Here is a 14,758-nt window from a genome sequence, read left to right as displayed (position 1 = left end):
AGGAAATTAACATTGATGCATTAATACCATCTAATCCTTAGACTCTATTCAGGTTTTGCCAGTTGTCCCAATAATGTCCTTTATAGAAAGAGAATCTGGTTCAGAATCACATTTTGCATTTAGCTGTCATGTCTCTGTAGTCTCCTTCAGTCTGGAACAGTTCCTCAGTCTTTCCTTGACTTTTATGTCCTTGACACTTTTAAAGATTATAGGCTAATTATTTTGTAGAATGTCGCTCACTTTGTTTTTTCCTGATGTTTCTTCATGATTCAGATTATATATCTGGCCCGAATATCACAGAAGTGATTCTGTGTTTTTATCACAGAATTTTAATTTGTCCCATAACTGATGACATTTACTGTGATAACCTGATTGAGATGGTATCTGCCAGGCTTTTGTTGTTAAATTTTGTCTTTTTCCCTTCTTAATATTTTGTGGGGAGGTATTTTGAAGCTATGCTGAATCCCATTCCTCAACAAACTTTCAATTTATGTGTATCAGTAGTAACTCATGGTTTCCTGTTTTACTTAATGGATTATAATTCTTTACTATCATTATTTATTTTAATGCTCAAATTGTCCTTGATTTGGCCCGTAGGATTTTCTTTAAGCTGACTTCTGTGTTCTCTTGACATGTTCCTATCATTCTCTGAGTATTTTCTTCCTTACTTTCTGGCACAAAAAAGATGTTCCAGACTAATTTTCTATCTTCCCTGTCCTAGTCCCGGAATCAACCATTTTTCCAAGGAGCCTTAGTTCCTCTTAATGGAGAATAGTATTTAGAATCAATACCTGCTGCTAGGTGTACTTATTGCTGTTGGCTGTCATGGTGCCCAGGCCCTCTCAGAGCTAGGAAACGTATGAATGCAATATACATGTGTACATAAATGTGTATTCATGTCCATATTTCCATATGTATTTATTTACATAAATATTGAAAACCATGAGTTCATACTGATACCTCTATTTCCAATGTAACATCACAAAAATCATTCTGGTTTTCTCCCTTATCACTTTTCTAACTATTAATATTTTCCAACAGTGAGAAACTCTTTATATATATTTACTCATTTGATCAATCCTTCTGTATGTAATTAAGTTTCCCATCATCACCCACTTCCTTGTGTGCATGTCACCCTCATTACACTCAGCCTGGTAAACCTTGTGCCAGGCTGACCCCGCCCCCGACAATGTGGACTCCTTCCTCACCTTTCTTGGGCTCTGACTCTCCATGCTGCACTTTTCCACTGTATAGTTTCCCTCTTCATCCTGCTGGCTTTGATACCCCATGCCAGGTTGTCCCTTGGCTTGATGTATGCCCTCCATGTGTTGCTCAGGCTCTGATGTCCTGAGTTGACCCATTTGATACAATACTTTTAACTAAAACACAGAGCTCATTTGATTTTTCCCTTCTAATGCCCCCTTTCTGTTCCAGAGTTCAATCTAAGATCCCATATTGCATTTAGTTATGAGAGTTCCTTGTTCTTTTCTTGTCTTTCGTGACTTTGACATTTTTGATGAGTATTAGTTATTTTGTAGATTGTCTCTCAGTTTAGGTTTATCTGATATTTTCTCATGATTAGATTGAGATTATGTGTTTTTTGGCAAGAATACTACAGAAGTGATGCCGTTTCCTTCTCAGTGGGTCATATTGTGGGGGGGATGGTATGCATCAAGACATTTGTTACTGGTGATGTTAACCTTGATCACTGGATTAAGGTGGTGTCTGCCAGACATCTCCATCATGAAAATACTGTTCTTCCCTTCATAGTTGATAAATATATTGGGGGAGATAACTTTGAGACTCTGCTAATATCCTGTTTCTCCTCAAACTTTTGCCCACTGTTTTTAGCTATCAGTATGCCATTGGTGGATCTTGCCTTCAGTAATTATTGCTGTCGCGTTTGTCTAAAGGTGATTTAAAAATTTCTTTCATCCCTATAATACTTATGAATTGTAACTCTTCTGAAGAAAGAGCTGTGCCTTCTTCCCTATTTATTTACTTATTCAAGTAATTTATTTATATCAATATTGCACTCTTAGATATTTATTTTATTCTATGAATTATAATTCAGTACTATCAGTTATTCTGTTGCTCACATTCTTTAGGCTTTGGTTATTGGAACTCCTTCAGGTTGGCTCCTGTTTCCTTTTGACGTGCCCCCATTCTTTTTCAGTCACTTCCTATGTATGTATGTATCTGTCTAACTATCTAAAACCCTGAGTCCATATTGATACCTCCAATTCTAGTCCAACACCACATGGCTCATTCTAGCCTTCTCCCTTTCCTTATTTGTAATTTTTTTCCCTCGGACGGTGAGAAACCTGGTTCTCATAATCTACAACATATTCACTTGTTTGTAGTTACAGAATTGCTAAACTATACTCCTATGAAAACCAGATTTACAGTATTTGTGCAGTTTTTGTACAGTGTTTGTGTATGGTTATGTTTTGGTTTAGCCTTGCATTATCTAGTTAGAATACTGTTTTCAAAGTTAGTTGGGTTTAATTTTTTCTTCCTCATACCCTTCTTTGTGATTGTCTTATTCATTTGTAATACAGTTAGATTAATTTGTTACTATTTATATTCTGTTCTGGGTTCCCCCTCTCCATCCTGGTTTGATTTAAAATTATTTACTTAGGGGGAGAATGTATGAAATGTTACTATGGTTCTAAAGAGTCTGAGTATATACAAAACAATAAATTCAGAGCAGTGTTGCTACCTCTGTATCCCTACTAACTCATTCCTGTTTTCCCTGATTTCCATCCTTTCCCACTGTGCTTTGCAGGTAACCAGTCTCTTTAGTTTATAGTTCATCCTTCTTCTATTTATTTTGCACAAACAAGCAGATGCATGTATATTTTCTTATATCCTCCTCTTTCTTCTTTTTTTCATTTAATAGTGTATCTGAAAAATCACTCAAAAGTGATCTTCCTTGTTCTCTTTTTTACACCTGCATTGTACTCCATGGTTTATTCAACCACCTTCCTCTGTCTGAGTATTGAGGCTCTTTCCAATATTTTGTAATTATAAGCAATGCTACAGTGAATAACCTTGTTCATGTGTATTTTTATATTGTTGGATGTTGCTTGATTTTTTGCATACTCAACCAACCTTGTATTTCTGGAATACACTGAACTTCGACTTGACGTATTACAGTTTTATAAAGGACTTTTGCATGTATTTTATTGCATTAGAATTGCCTTAAATTCTTTTCTCTCATAATAGTCTTGTCAGGTTAATATCCAAGTTATGTTGACCTTACAAGAGCTGGGGAGTATTCTTCTTTTTCGATTCTCTGGAATATTTTGTGTTAGATTGGCATTATTTCTTCCTTAAATGTTTGACAGAGTGCTCTGGTGAAACTTTCTGGGCCTGGAGTTTTCTTAGTGGGATGATTTTTCAATTATTTTTATATAGAGTATTTTTGTTCTACCAAGGGCACTTTCCTGTGGTCTTATCTAATAGTTACAGAACTATCCAAATTTTAAAATTTCTTCTTGTGGAAGTTTTGGTAGGCTGTAAAGAAAATTTTCCATTTAATTAAAATTTTCATTTCTATCATCATGGAGTTATTCATAACATTCTCTTATAAACTTCTGAAAGTGTGCATCTATTGTGATGTCCTCTTTCTCATTCATGATGTTAATGACCTGAGTCACCTCCTCCTATCAGTCTTGCTAGAAGTTCATCAATTTCATTAGTTATTTCAGGTAACCAACTTTAGGCTTTATTGATCCATCTTATTGTTTGCTCTCTACTTGATTGATTTATGTTCCTTATCATTTCCTTTCTACTTATTTCGAATTTAATTTCCTGTTATTTCAACCTTTTTGCTTTTCTAAATGTATGCATTTAAGGCTATAAATTTCGCTTTATGCACTGCTTTAAACTGCATCCAACAGTTTTCAATATGTCATGTTTTCATTTATGCAGTTTCAAATATTTTCTGATTTCTAGTGAGATATTTTTCTTTGACCAATAGATTATTTAGTGGTTTTTAAAAACTTTTTTCCAAATACCTGAGTATTTTCTAATTTATATTCTTATAGCTGATTTCTAGCTTACATTTTCACTGTTAATATACTGTGTGTGATTTAACTCCTTTGAAATTTGTTAAGACTTCTTTAGGGTCCATTATGTGGTCAGTTTTTTGAAATAGTCTGTGTGTGCTAGAAAAGAACGTCTCTTTTACACTTTGTGTGCACAGAGTTCTATATATGCCCATTGGATCAAGTTTATTCATCAGGAATTGTTCAGATCTTCTAGGTTCTTACTTATTTTTCTGTCTGCTTGATCTATTGGTTAATAAGAGAGATGTGTTAAAAACATGTATGTATATATTTCATGTTATTTTAGTTACATATAAATTTATATCTTCCTGATTAATTGAACACTTGTATTTACAAAGTGAGCCTCTTGAAGACTTTTTGTGATAATGTCTATTTTATGTGATTTAAATAACATCACCTTTTGGGAGTTAGTGTTTCTATGGTATATCTTTTTCTATACTCTTATTTTCAATACTTCTGTACCCTTATATTTAATAAGTATCTCTTGTAAGCATCATATAAAATCTTGTTTAAAAACCTTTCTTTTTTAGTTGGAGCATTTAGTTCATTTACATTTAATTTAATTATTGATGTTTTTAGGCTTAAAAATTTACCATTTTACCATCTTTCCTTTTTGTCTTACATATTTTGTTTCTTTTTTCTCCTTTTTGTCAATTATTGGATTATTTTTTATTATTGGATTGTAAAATTTTATTATTTTGGAAGTTAAACACTTAAAAAAAAAAACCCTTTCAGTGATTACTCTAAAAATTATGACAAAATCCTTCAGTTGTCAAAATCAAATGTTAGTTGGTAATTTTCTTTCCAAACAATGTAAGAACCTTAGAATTCTTTAACTCCATTTCCCCTTTCCCAGTCTATTTGCAGTTGTTTTGCATTTAATTTTGTATGCATTTATTTAAAACCTCACAAGATATTATCATTTTATGTAGTCAATATTCACTTAGTTTTACTCATGTACTTATCATTTTTGTTACTCTACATTTTTCCTGCTTCTACCACTTTCCATTAGACATTATTCTCTATGCATGGAGAATACCTTTACAAATTTTCTTTAATAAATATATGCTGATGACAAATTCTCTGATTTTTGTTTGTCTGAAAATGACTTTATTTCATCTTAATTCCTGAAAGGTATTTTTCATTAAATTCTAGATTGGAAGTTATTTTCTTTTAGCCATTAAGTATAGTACTGTCTTGTCTTCCGGTCCCCACTGTTTCTTTTGTGACCTAGGACAATTTAATTGTTGCTTTTTTGAAAGTAATCTGTCCTCCTTTCTCTCTCTGTTCCCCACCCCCCACCTCCACCGCAACTATTTTTAAGATATTTCCTCTATCTTTGGTTTGCAGTAAGTTTTGCTGGGATGTGCCTATCTGTGGGGTTTTGTTTGTTTGTTTTTGATTTATTCTGCTTAGAATTCTTAGGACTTCTGAAATCTGTGGCTTAATGTCTTTCATCTGTTTTGAAAAATTCTTAGCCAGATAGTGTTTCTATTCCATTCTCTCTTTTGTCTCTTTTTGGTATTCCAATCACATGCACATTACACCCTCTTACTCTCTATGTTGCTCTCCCTTTCTTCTATATTTTCTATCTCTTTGACTCATTGTCTTTTGTTCTGAAGAGTTTCTTCTGATCTCTCTTCCAGTTCTCTCACGGTTTCTTAGTTGATTTAATCTGCTGTAAGACTCATCCATTGAGTTCTTAATTTTGCTTATTATGTTTTTCAATTTTACAATTTATATTCAATTATTTAAAAAATGTATATCATTTATAAAATGGTTTCTAAGTCTCTGTCAAAGTTTCCAGTCTTTTGTTGAATGTATTAAGCATAGTTAGTTTTAAAGTGCGGGATTGTTTGTTCAGCTATCTGGAGCTCTTGTTCTTCTGTTTCTATTGTCATGTGATTCTCATTTATGTGTGCTTGTCTCCTTGTATATCTTTGGTTATCTTTGCTTATGTGCTAGACATTGTATTTAAAATTGTTTTTAGAAATAATTTGGCAGCTGAGATTATGTTATCTTTCTACAGAAAAGACTTTCATTTGCTTTTGCTAGCTAGGTGCTTAGAGTCACTAAAAACCTGGGGGAGTTTTAACCCATTTCAGGCATCAAGATTTTTCTGGCCACCCACATGACTGAGCAATTATTTTAATTGTTTTATTCTTAATTCCAAGGTGCAGCCCTTTGAGGTCCCAATCAAAACTTGAGCTATTTGCCAGAGCCACCACTCTTGGTGGGCCCTGGTCTCCAATTTTTGGCCTGATAAGACTTTTTTTTCTTTTAATAGAGTTTATTTTTTAGAGTAGTTTTAAGTTCACAGAAGAATTGAGAGTTCCCATATGCCCCCTGCCCACACATACTGACAAGGCTTTTAAGAAATTGCTCAATCTACAACTTCTCTCCTGGAATGTACAATGCCTCCAGGAGGAAAGTGGCCCTATATACCATCTTCTAGATGTTTGTCTTTTCCTAGATTTTGGCCTGTTAATTCTTTACTACCTTGTTGTTTTCTGATGCCTTCAAAACAGTTATTTTTAATAATTATTTTAGCTTTTCTGATTATTCTCAGTGGGAAGGTAGCCTGCTATTATTGAACACATTTATTCCCTTTGATATAAATGGCTGTATTTTTGGAAAGGATAGAAAGATAAATCTATTGAGGAAATGGCACAACCAGAAACCTTTTCTATTAGCATCATGGTTTAAAATTTTTGCTTCCAAATATGGAGATATATTGTAGAAATTAAGGTTTTAATTTTTATAAACTTTTATTCCAGCTCGTGATGCTGATGAGCGAGAGAAGTGGATCCATGCCTTAGAAGAAACTATTCTTCGACATACTCTTCAGCTTCAAGTAAGAGTCTTTACATGGCTTCTGGATAGTTCATTAGGGTCTTTTTTTTGTTGTTGTTTTCTTTTTTTTTTTTTAAATAACTGATAGGATGTAAGGAAAACTTTTAATTTCTGAGTTGTTTATTTTTGCCTTTACAGTGTTATAATATATAGTAAAGTTATAGTCATTTTCTTCTGCTTAAAATACTGATTTTTGTCTAGAAACAAGACAGTGCAAGGCAATGTTGAAAGTGAAATGCTATGTTAAAATTAAAATGTGCCAAGTTCATTTTTAAAATTTAGTATCTATAGTTGGTTATTGGTATAGCCAAATTATATAATAATGCACAATAATAGATAAGTGCTGAGAAGTTAACCTACTTTTCTTGTTACAGGATTTGGCAGTTACCATGTGTGTTGGGTAGTACTCTTAGGGATGAAAGTGAAAGAAAAAACCCAAACTGGTTTAAAAGAAAAAAGCACATCTAGCTTGGGTGTGGTTTGAAGTAGGCATTTAAACAATGTCATGAGGACCAAGATCCCTCATCTCTATTTCTAGGTCTTAGTTCTTCGGGGTTGGCTTCATTTTTAGATAAGTTCTCCCTTTGTGGTAGTAAGATGGTTGCAGCAATTTCAGCCTTCCATTGGTGGAACTCCAAATCTATAGGAGGCTATTGCTCTTTCTGGATTAAGAGGATTAGTGCTGATACCTCAGCTTCAATCACTTTCCTGGTCCTGACCAATCACAATTTCATAGCTGTATGTTCTTCCTCTGGAAATGGGATGTTATCTGCTTCATTAGAAATACGTAGCTTATAGAGTAGAAGGTGGTTCCCCCAACCCCCTTGCCCCCAAGCAAAGTCGGACTAGGGAAAAAAAGATCCTAGATAACAAAAACAACAAATGTCTACTCTACCATACTAAAGATAGTTTTCTATGTTTATTCTCCACTGAAAGAGCTTGTATTGTGGCATATAGAGAGGATTTTATTTTATTTTGATTTACAGGATTGAATCCTAGAAAGCTGATGTTTTATAGTCCTTTATCTCTACTTAACTTGCCCAGGAATTGTCTTGATTAGACAAGTTAGTATAGGACATCCCAGATCCTATAGCGAACTACCCATCACTTTGAAAGTTATTCAAACAGAGGCTTAAAAAACATTACATGAGGAAGTTGTTATGAAGAGACTGTAAGAAATGAATATGGAGTTGAACTAGGAGATCTGTAAGTTACTCTGTGAGCTATGCTTTTTTTTTTTTTTGTGAGCTATGCTTTTTAAAAGCAACTTCATAATTTCTATGAAGAATCTCTATGAATTCTTTTTAATGAATTTCTTCTTAAGTTTCCTTTTTTTTTTTTTTTTTTTTTGCGGTACGTGGGCCTCTCACTGTTGTGGCCTCTCCTGTTGTGGAGCACAGGCTCTGGACGCGCAGGCTCAGCAGCCATGGCTCACGGGCCCAGCTGCTCCGCGGCATGTGGGATCTTCCCCGACTGGGGCACAAACCCGCGTCCCCTTCATCGGCAGGCGGACTCTCAACCACTGCGCCAGCAGGGAAGCCCCATAAGTTTCTTTTTAATTTAGGCAGTTTTATAAATGACTAGCATCATTTTAGCAAATTTGTGATCCAGTAAGAAGATAAGTATATTAAGATTCAGATTAGACTGAATGTGGCAGATGAGATTCCCTCCACAGTTGGTTAGACTGATATTCAAGTCTCTATGTGATCTATTCTCAGACTGCCTTTCTAGACATTTCCACCACTGTACCCCTACATAAACCTACTAGAGTGCTGCCCTTTACTTGCTTTCCTCTGAACACATCCTTTCATTTCTGGTCTCTACATTCTTGTACATGATGCTCTGTCTCTCTGTAATGCCATCTGCCTCCACTCTGCCTTTGCATGCTGCCTCTTTTCTTCAAAGCCCAGTCAGAACTGACCTCTTCCCCTGACCTACCCCTCCTCCCCCACCCCCCAAACTCAGTGATCTCTTTCCTTTGAATGTTACTCATTGCACAGTTCACTGAATCCTTACCATATTCTTTTTGTTATCCTTTAGAGTATATATAATTCCCACCTCGTCGGTTAGGATGCAGACTCCTTAAGGTCAGGTACTTAATTTGATCCAGTTTTGGAATATATGAACTTTTGCTTTGAAGAGAATTTACATATCTTTGGGAATAACAAGAAGAAAAAGATAATTTTGGGAAGTCTTAGACTCTGATAGCTTTGATATTTTAAAATACATGTAATAAAAAGAGTTATTTTTATATATATATTTTTTAAAGTTAATACATGCAGAAGATGGGACATTTAGAAGTATGTAATTAAATGTTGATTTGATTGGCAAAAAAAAGTAAAGATTTTCTTCCCAGAGATGGTGAAGTATGGTGAAGGACTTGACTCTGGAACCAGAATGTCTTGGTTTGTATCCCAGTGCCACCACTTATTCTTGACATTACTCTGAGTTCCAATGTCCTCATCTATAAAATGAAGATAATAAAAGTACCTAATTTACAGGGTTGTTTTGATGATTAAATGAGTTAAATGTAAATTTGCTGAAATAATGCCTAGCTATAGTAATAACTTGGCAAATTTTAAGCCATTACTAATGCAACTACTACTCTTACCATTCCCACCCCCTGTACATTCTCAATGGTGCTCTCAATGGCATTCTAAATGGTGCTCGATAAATGATAGTTAAATAAAGAAATAATTGAAGGAATTAATGAACAAACACATGATGTATAGATTGCTTTTATATTGCTCTTTATTGAGAACTTTGAGATGTATTGTTTTTCCTGGCCTCATTAGATTTTATTTTTGTATCATGTAGGAAAATAGATGTGTTTTGTTTTTCTCCCTTGAAGCCCTTTGTTTCCCAAAGGAAGTGATTGCAATGTAGATGTGTCACTTCTTCCACAGGTAAAATGGTATGAAGTAGCCAGTTACTTGGGGTTCCTACAACAAAGGAAAATTCCGCTAAGGAATGTTGCCAATGTTGTTGCTGTTACTGAGGGCAGACAAATTTCTGGCTCCTAAATTGGAATTTAGGATTCAAGGATTCCTTTTTTTAAATAAATTTTGTTGTAATAGTGGTGGCCTGTCTATCTTGAACTCTTGGGAAACAACTAAAAACAAATGATCCAATTTTATAGATGCTAAAGATTATTCCTTTAACTGCCAAAAATTTATTTTAACTGTGTTTTTATGGAAAACTTTTAGAACTTATATTTTCCTGCCTTCTCTTTATAAAAATAAAGTTTAAAACTTAAAAAAAAATAGTTCATGCTCAATTCAGAACATATAGAGAATACAGAAAAGTTATTTATTTGGTAAATATTTATCAGACACTTATGTGTTCCATGCACTATACTAGTTGTAGAGGATATAATTGTGAATAAATGACATATTGTCCTTGTCTTTATGGAGCTCAGCCTAGTATAAAGAAGAAAATAAAAATCATGGGAATTGAATTTTTAAAAAACTACAGTAATGTCATAAGTAAGTCATGTTCCAAAAAAAATTTAGCTATGTAGGAGTATATAAAATAAAAGCAATAGTTTTTCCTACACCCCTTCTTTAGAGAAAAACATAGAGTTCCAGTTTGTTAACATCCTAATCCTAATGTAAAGTTAGTGTGCCTAAAAGCTGGAGCATTTAAAATGAAGAGTAATCACACAATACAAAGCCGTTTTATCCATCTTGTGGCAATGAGCTCTGTACTTCTAACCAGTTTTGGCAACTCACGTGGTTTTAATGAAACCTGTAAATTGTTTCAGAAGAAAGTTAAGTGACCAATGCAGAATTTAACTGTAAAAATTAGGGCAATAGCACCTTTCTCATATAATTTAAAAATTGAATGGTACTAAAAGGCTTATAATAGAAAAACATTAGCCTTCTGCCCCTCTGCTTTCTCTGTTTTCCTTGTTAGACTACCCATTTTCAACCTTTTTAGCTGTGTATACTGCTATATTTGTAGTGTAGTACCTGGCATTTCAGTCATTCATTAGACATTTATTAAGCAGTTAATACATGCCAGTCTCTGTGTGAGGAGATGCTAAAGATACAGTGATGAATAAGCAGTACACTATCATAATCATTGTGGGGTTGTGTAGAGGGTATTCATTCCTAACCTTGAACCAAATATTTTTTTGTTTGTTTGTTTCATAATGCATTATGAATTGCAAATAATTTATATAGAAACTTCTGGAACATGGTGGTCCTGATCACAAGTTAGGGACTGCTTCTGCTGTATGCCAAATGGTATATTTATTCCATCTGGCTAAATTTTCTATGTGAAAATTTATTGGCTGACTTTAATTTTGAGACTTCTGGGTACTGGTCAGACAAAATAGTGGAGCTACATATCCTGCTTCCAAGAGCTGTCCTTTAATGTTGTCTGCTCTAATCATTGGGCCTAAGTTGCTAGGCAAATTCCTAGGGACACTATGCGTTTTTTTCCCCTATTTTTGCTGCTGCTTTTCGTCTACTGTAATCAAAAGTATTTGTCATCTATCTCTAAAATGACATAAGAGTAGAATGTGATTTATAGGTAAACATTACTGGACTCTCTAGCAGAAATAATATTTTTGAAAGTAGTACATAAATTCTGTATAGTTAAAATGCTCTTTTCATCTTAATAGCTATAGGTAAAGTTGGCCTATTTTTTAGTCAATAGACTTCCTGTCATTTTTAAAGATCCCCCCTCACCCTGAACCTTAATGTTTTGATTTTTCTCAGATTGTGTTTTATACATTTTTTTGTGAGATGCAGCAAGAGGGAAATTTGGAGGTGTGCGGTTTTTTTTTTTAAGTTTTTCTTGTTTTGTATTTGTTTTTCAATCTTTTCCTCCAGGTTTATTGAGGATAATTTGACATAGATCACTGTATAAGTTTAAAGTATACAACATGATGATTTTTTTAAAATAAATTTATTTATATTTTATTTTATTTTTGGCTGTGTTGTGTCTTCGTTGCTGCACACGGTGAGTGGAGACTACTCTTCATGGCGGTGCGCGGGCTTCTCATTGAGGTGGCTTCTCTCATTGCAGAGCACGGGCTCTAGGTGTGCGGGCTTCAGTAGTTGTGGCACGTGGGCTCCGTATTTATGGCTTGCGGGCTTTAGAGCACAGGCTCAGTAGTTGTAGAGCACGGGTTTAGTTGCTCCACATATGTGGGATCTTCCCAGACCAGGGCTCGAACCTGCATCCCCTGCATTGGCAGGTGGATTCCTAACCACTGCGCCACCAGGGAAGTCCCCAATGATGTTTTTTATGCTTCTTAATCACTATATTCCATTCTTTTCTTGAACAACAAAAGAAATTAAGTAATTTAATTTAATCGCTTAGTAGCTTTAGTTATGTAGTTTGAAAAGTATTGAAGACCCCTTTGATACATGGGTTGGAAATCAGTTGTCATATATGACTTTAAGGCATTGGTCACTTAATTTTCTTCTAAACAACTTGTAGATTTCTTTAAAAACACTTGAGTGTTTTTAAACATAAATTTGAGTTTTTTCCAACACAAATTTGGTTAGAAGTTCTATAGTTTTTTGGGATAAAATGGGTATGTTGCCTTGTATTGTTTAATTACTTTTCATTTTAAATGCTACATCTTTTGTGCACACTCACTTTACACTAGGACTAGGAAAATGAGAATTATATGTCTATAACACAGTTATCTCTAATATGAAACTGAAAAGGTAGACTCTGGACTGTAGCTATATTATTAAGAGACTGTCATAAGTCATATTCTCTATTGCCATTACACCAGTTTTAACACTTAGATCTATCAAAAGAAACCCTAATTATAATTGGTTCCACTAAATTTTTACTAGGACTTAACTATTTACACTACACTGTCAAAAATGATAGTGCCTTAGATTTTGAAGCTACTGACCCGTGATGATGATGATGATGATGATGATGATGGAAGATTTGGAGGACACTTAAAAAAATCTGATATTTTGGTATGTACTGTGTCTTTTTTTGAATAAATTTATTTATTTTTTGGCTGCATTGGGTCTTCGTTGCTGTGTGTGGGCTTTCTCTAGCTGCGGTGAGCGGGGGCTACTCTTTGTTGCGGTGTGTGGGCTTCTCATTGTGGTGGCTTTACTTTGCTGCGGAGCACAGGCTCTAGGCATGCGGGCTGCAGTAGTTGTGGCACATGGGCTCAGCAATTGTGGCTCGTGGGCTCTACAGCTCAGGTTCAGTAGTTGTGGCGCATGGGGCTCAGTTGCTCCACAGCATATGGGATCTTCCCGGACCAGGGATCGAAACTGTGTTCGAACCATGTTGCCTGCATTGGCAGGCGGATTCTTAACCACTGTGCCACCAGGGAAGTCCTGGTGTGTACTGTTAAGTACAAAGTCCTTGATGACCCTATGGGTCTTTCTGTCTTGTTATGGAGTGAGAAAGAACACATGAAAATCACATGAAAGAACTGGTAATCAGGAATTACATAAATTAGTATTATGTCTCTTACAGGGTCAATTAGTACAATATATAGACAGAATTAGAGGTGTAGGCTTTTTTGCCCCTTGGCCTGGAGAACTGTTTGATCAGCCAATATTGAATTAAGCCCTCTGAGCTGCTCTGGCACAAAATTAACTGCTAGAAAAGCAGATATTAAAGGAAAACTGTAAAGGGTATTAGTGGAGGTTCTTAGACATTGACCTTGTCCATCTGGCAAAATTAATGTATTTTTCTCCATCACTGCTTATAGTTTAATTGATGCTTATCATAGAATTGATGTTTATTTTCAGACTCTGTTACCGTAGGAAATCCATTATTGAGCACCTAATATGTGCCAGGCATTTGGCTAAATTGAGGCTTTGATGAACAAAATCAGATAGATCCTTGCCTCTTTACCTCTTACAGTCTAGTGGTGAACATAAAACATTAAAGAAGTATGCAGACAGATAGAAAACCTTCAAGTTGCAGACTTTCAAAGATGCAAACGTGCATTCCATCAACATCAGTCATGAGTGAAATCGCAGTTTACCCTCTGTCTCCTATTGCTGATGATCCTTCAGCTCTACCATCTCCCAGCTCCTCTCCCTCCTCCAGTCAGTAACTCTTCTTGCCTGTTCGCTCGATGCCAGCCCCTGTATGCCAGCTGTTGTACTGTACTACTGTACTTTTCAAGTTACTGTACTGTAAGATTAAAAATGTTTTCTTTATTTTTTGTGTTTGTTTTTTATGTATTATTTGTGTGAAAAATATTATAAACCTATTACAGTACAGTGCTATATAGCAGATTGTGTTATTTGGGTACCTAGGCCAACTTTGTTGGACTTACGAACAAATTGGACTTGCAAACACGTTCTCGGAACGGAACTCGTTCGTATGTAGGGGACTTACTGGAGCTGTAATAAGTTTTATAAAGGAGCGTTGCATGGGCTATGAGAGCATAAAATAGGAAGAATTCACATAGGCAGCGAGGAAATGATGATGAGTAGAAGTAAATTAAGTGAAGGGTGGGGATTAGGATTTCCCTGGTGGTGAAGTGGTTAAGACTCCGGGCTCCCAATGCCTAGGCCCCGGGTTCGATCCCTGTTCAGGGAACTAGATCCCACATGCCGCAACGAAGAGCTCGCATGCCGCAACTAAGGAACCCGCCTGCCGCAACTAAGACCCGGCACAACCAAATAAATAAATATTTTTTAAAAAAAGTGAAGGGTGGGGATTAGTTTCAAGGGGACAGTGTAAAAGACAAAGTAACCACAGGGGCCATGTGCCAAGGCCCTGAGGTTGGAAGGTCCAAGGCAAATTGAAGAAACATGAAAAAGGCCATTGTGTGGAGTGCAGAAAATGAGGGAGTGGAAGGTGTTAAGATGGAGCGAGGGGCA

The 14,758-nt window shown here is 35.4% G+C and overlaps 1 protein-coding gene across 8 annotated transcripts in view; it reads left to right on the top strand.

The window, feature by feature from the left end:
- OSBPL9 (oxysterol binding protein like 9) overlaps window positions 1-14,758 on the top strand; it is a 169,965-nt gene that overhangs the window by 93,722 nt on the left and 61,485 nt on the right. For 7 of the 8 annotated variants that reach the window (XM_030870112.2, XM_030870113.2, XM_030870111.2 and 4 more), the window contains one exon: window positions 6,851-6,927. In XM_030870112.2, the coding sequence (XP_030725972.2) occupies window positions 6,851-6,927 (77 nt within the window). Of the gene's footprint in view, window positions 1-6,850; window positions 6,928-12,858; window positions 12,878-14,758 lie in introns of those variants that run through there. The other variant, XM_060305643.2, reaches the window with a different exon arrangement.

The sequence above is a fragment of the Globicephala melas genome, chromosome 1 (assembly GCF_963455315.2).
Source record: "Globicephala melas chromosome 1, mGloMel1.2, whole genome shotgun sequence".
In the NCBI taxonomy this organism is placed as follows: Eukaryota; Metazoa; Chordata; class Mammalia; order Artiodactyla; family Delphinidae; genus Globicephala; species Globicephala melas.
Note: the sequence above shows the minus strand (reverse complement) of the source record. Positions and strands in the feature narration are given on the sequence as shown.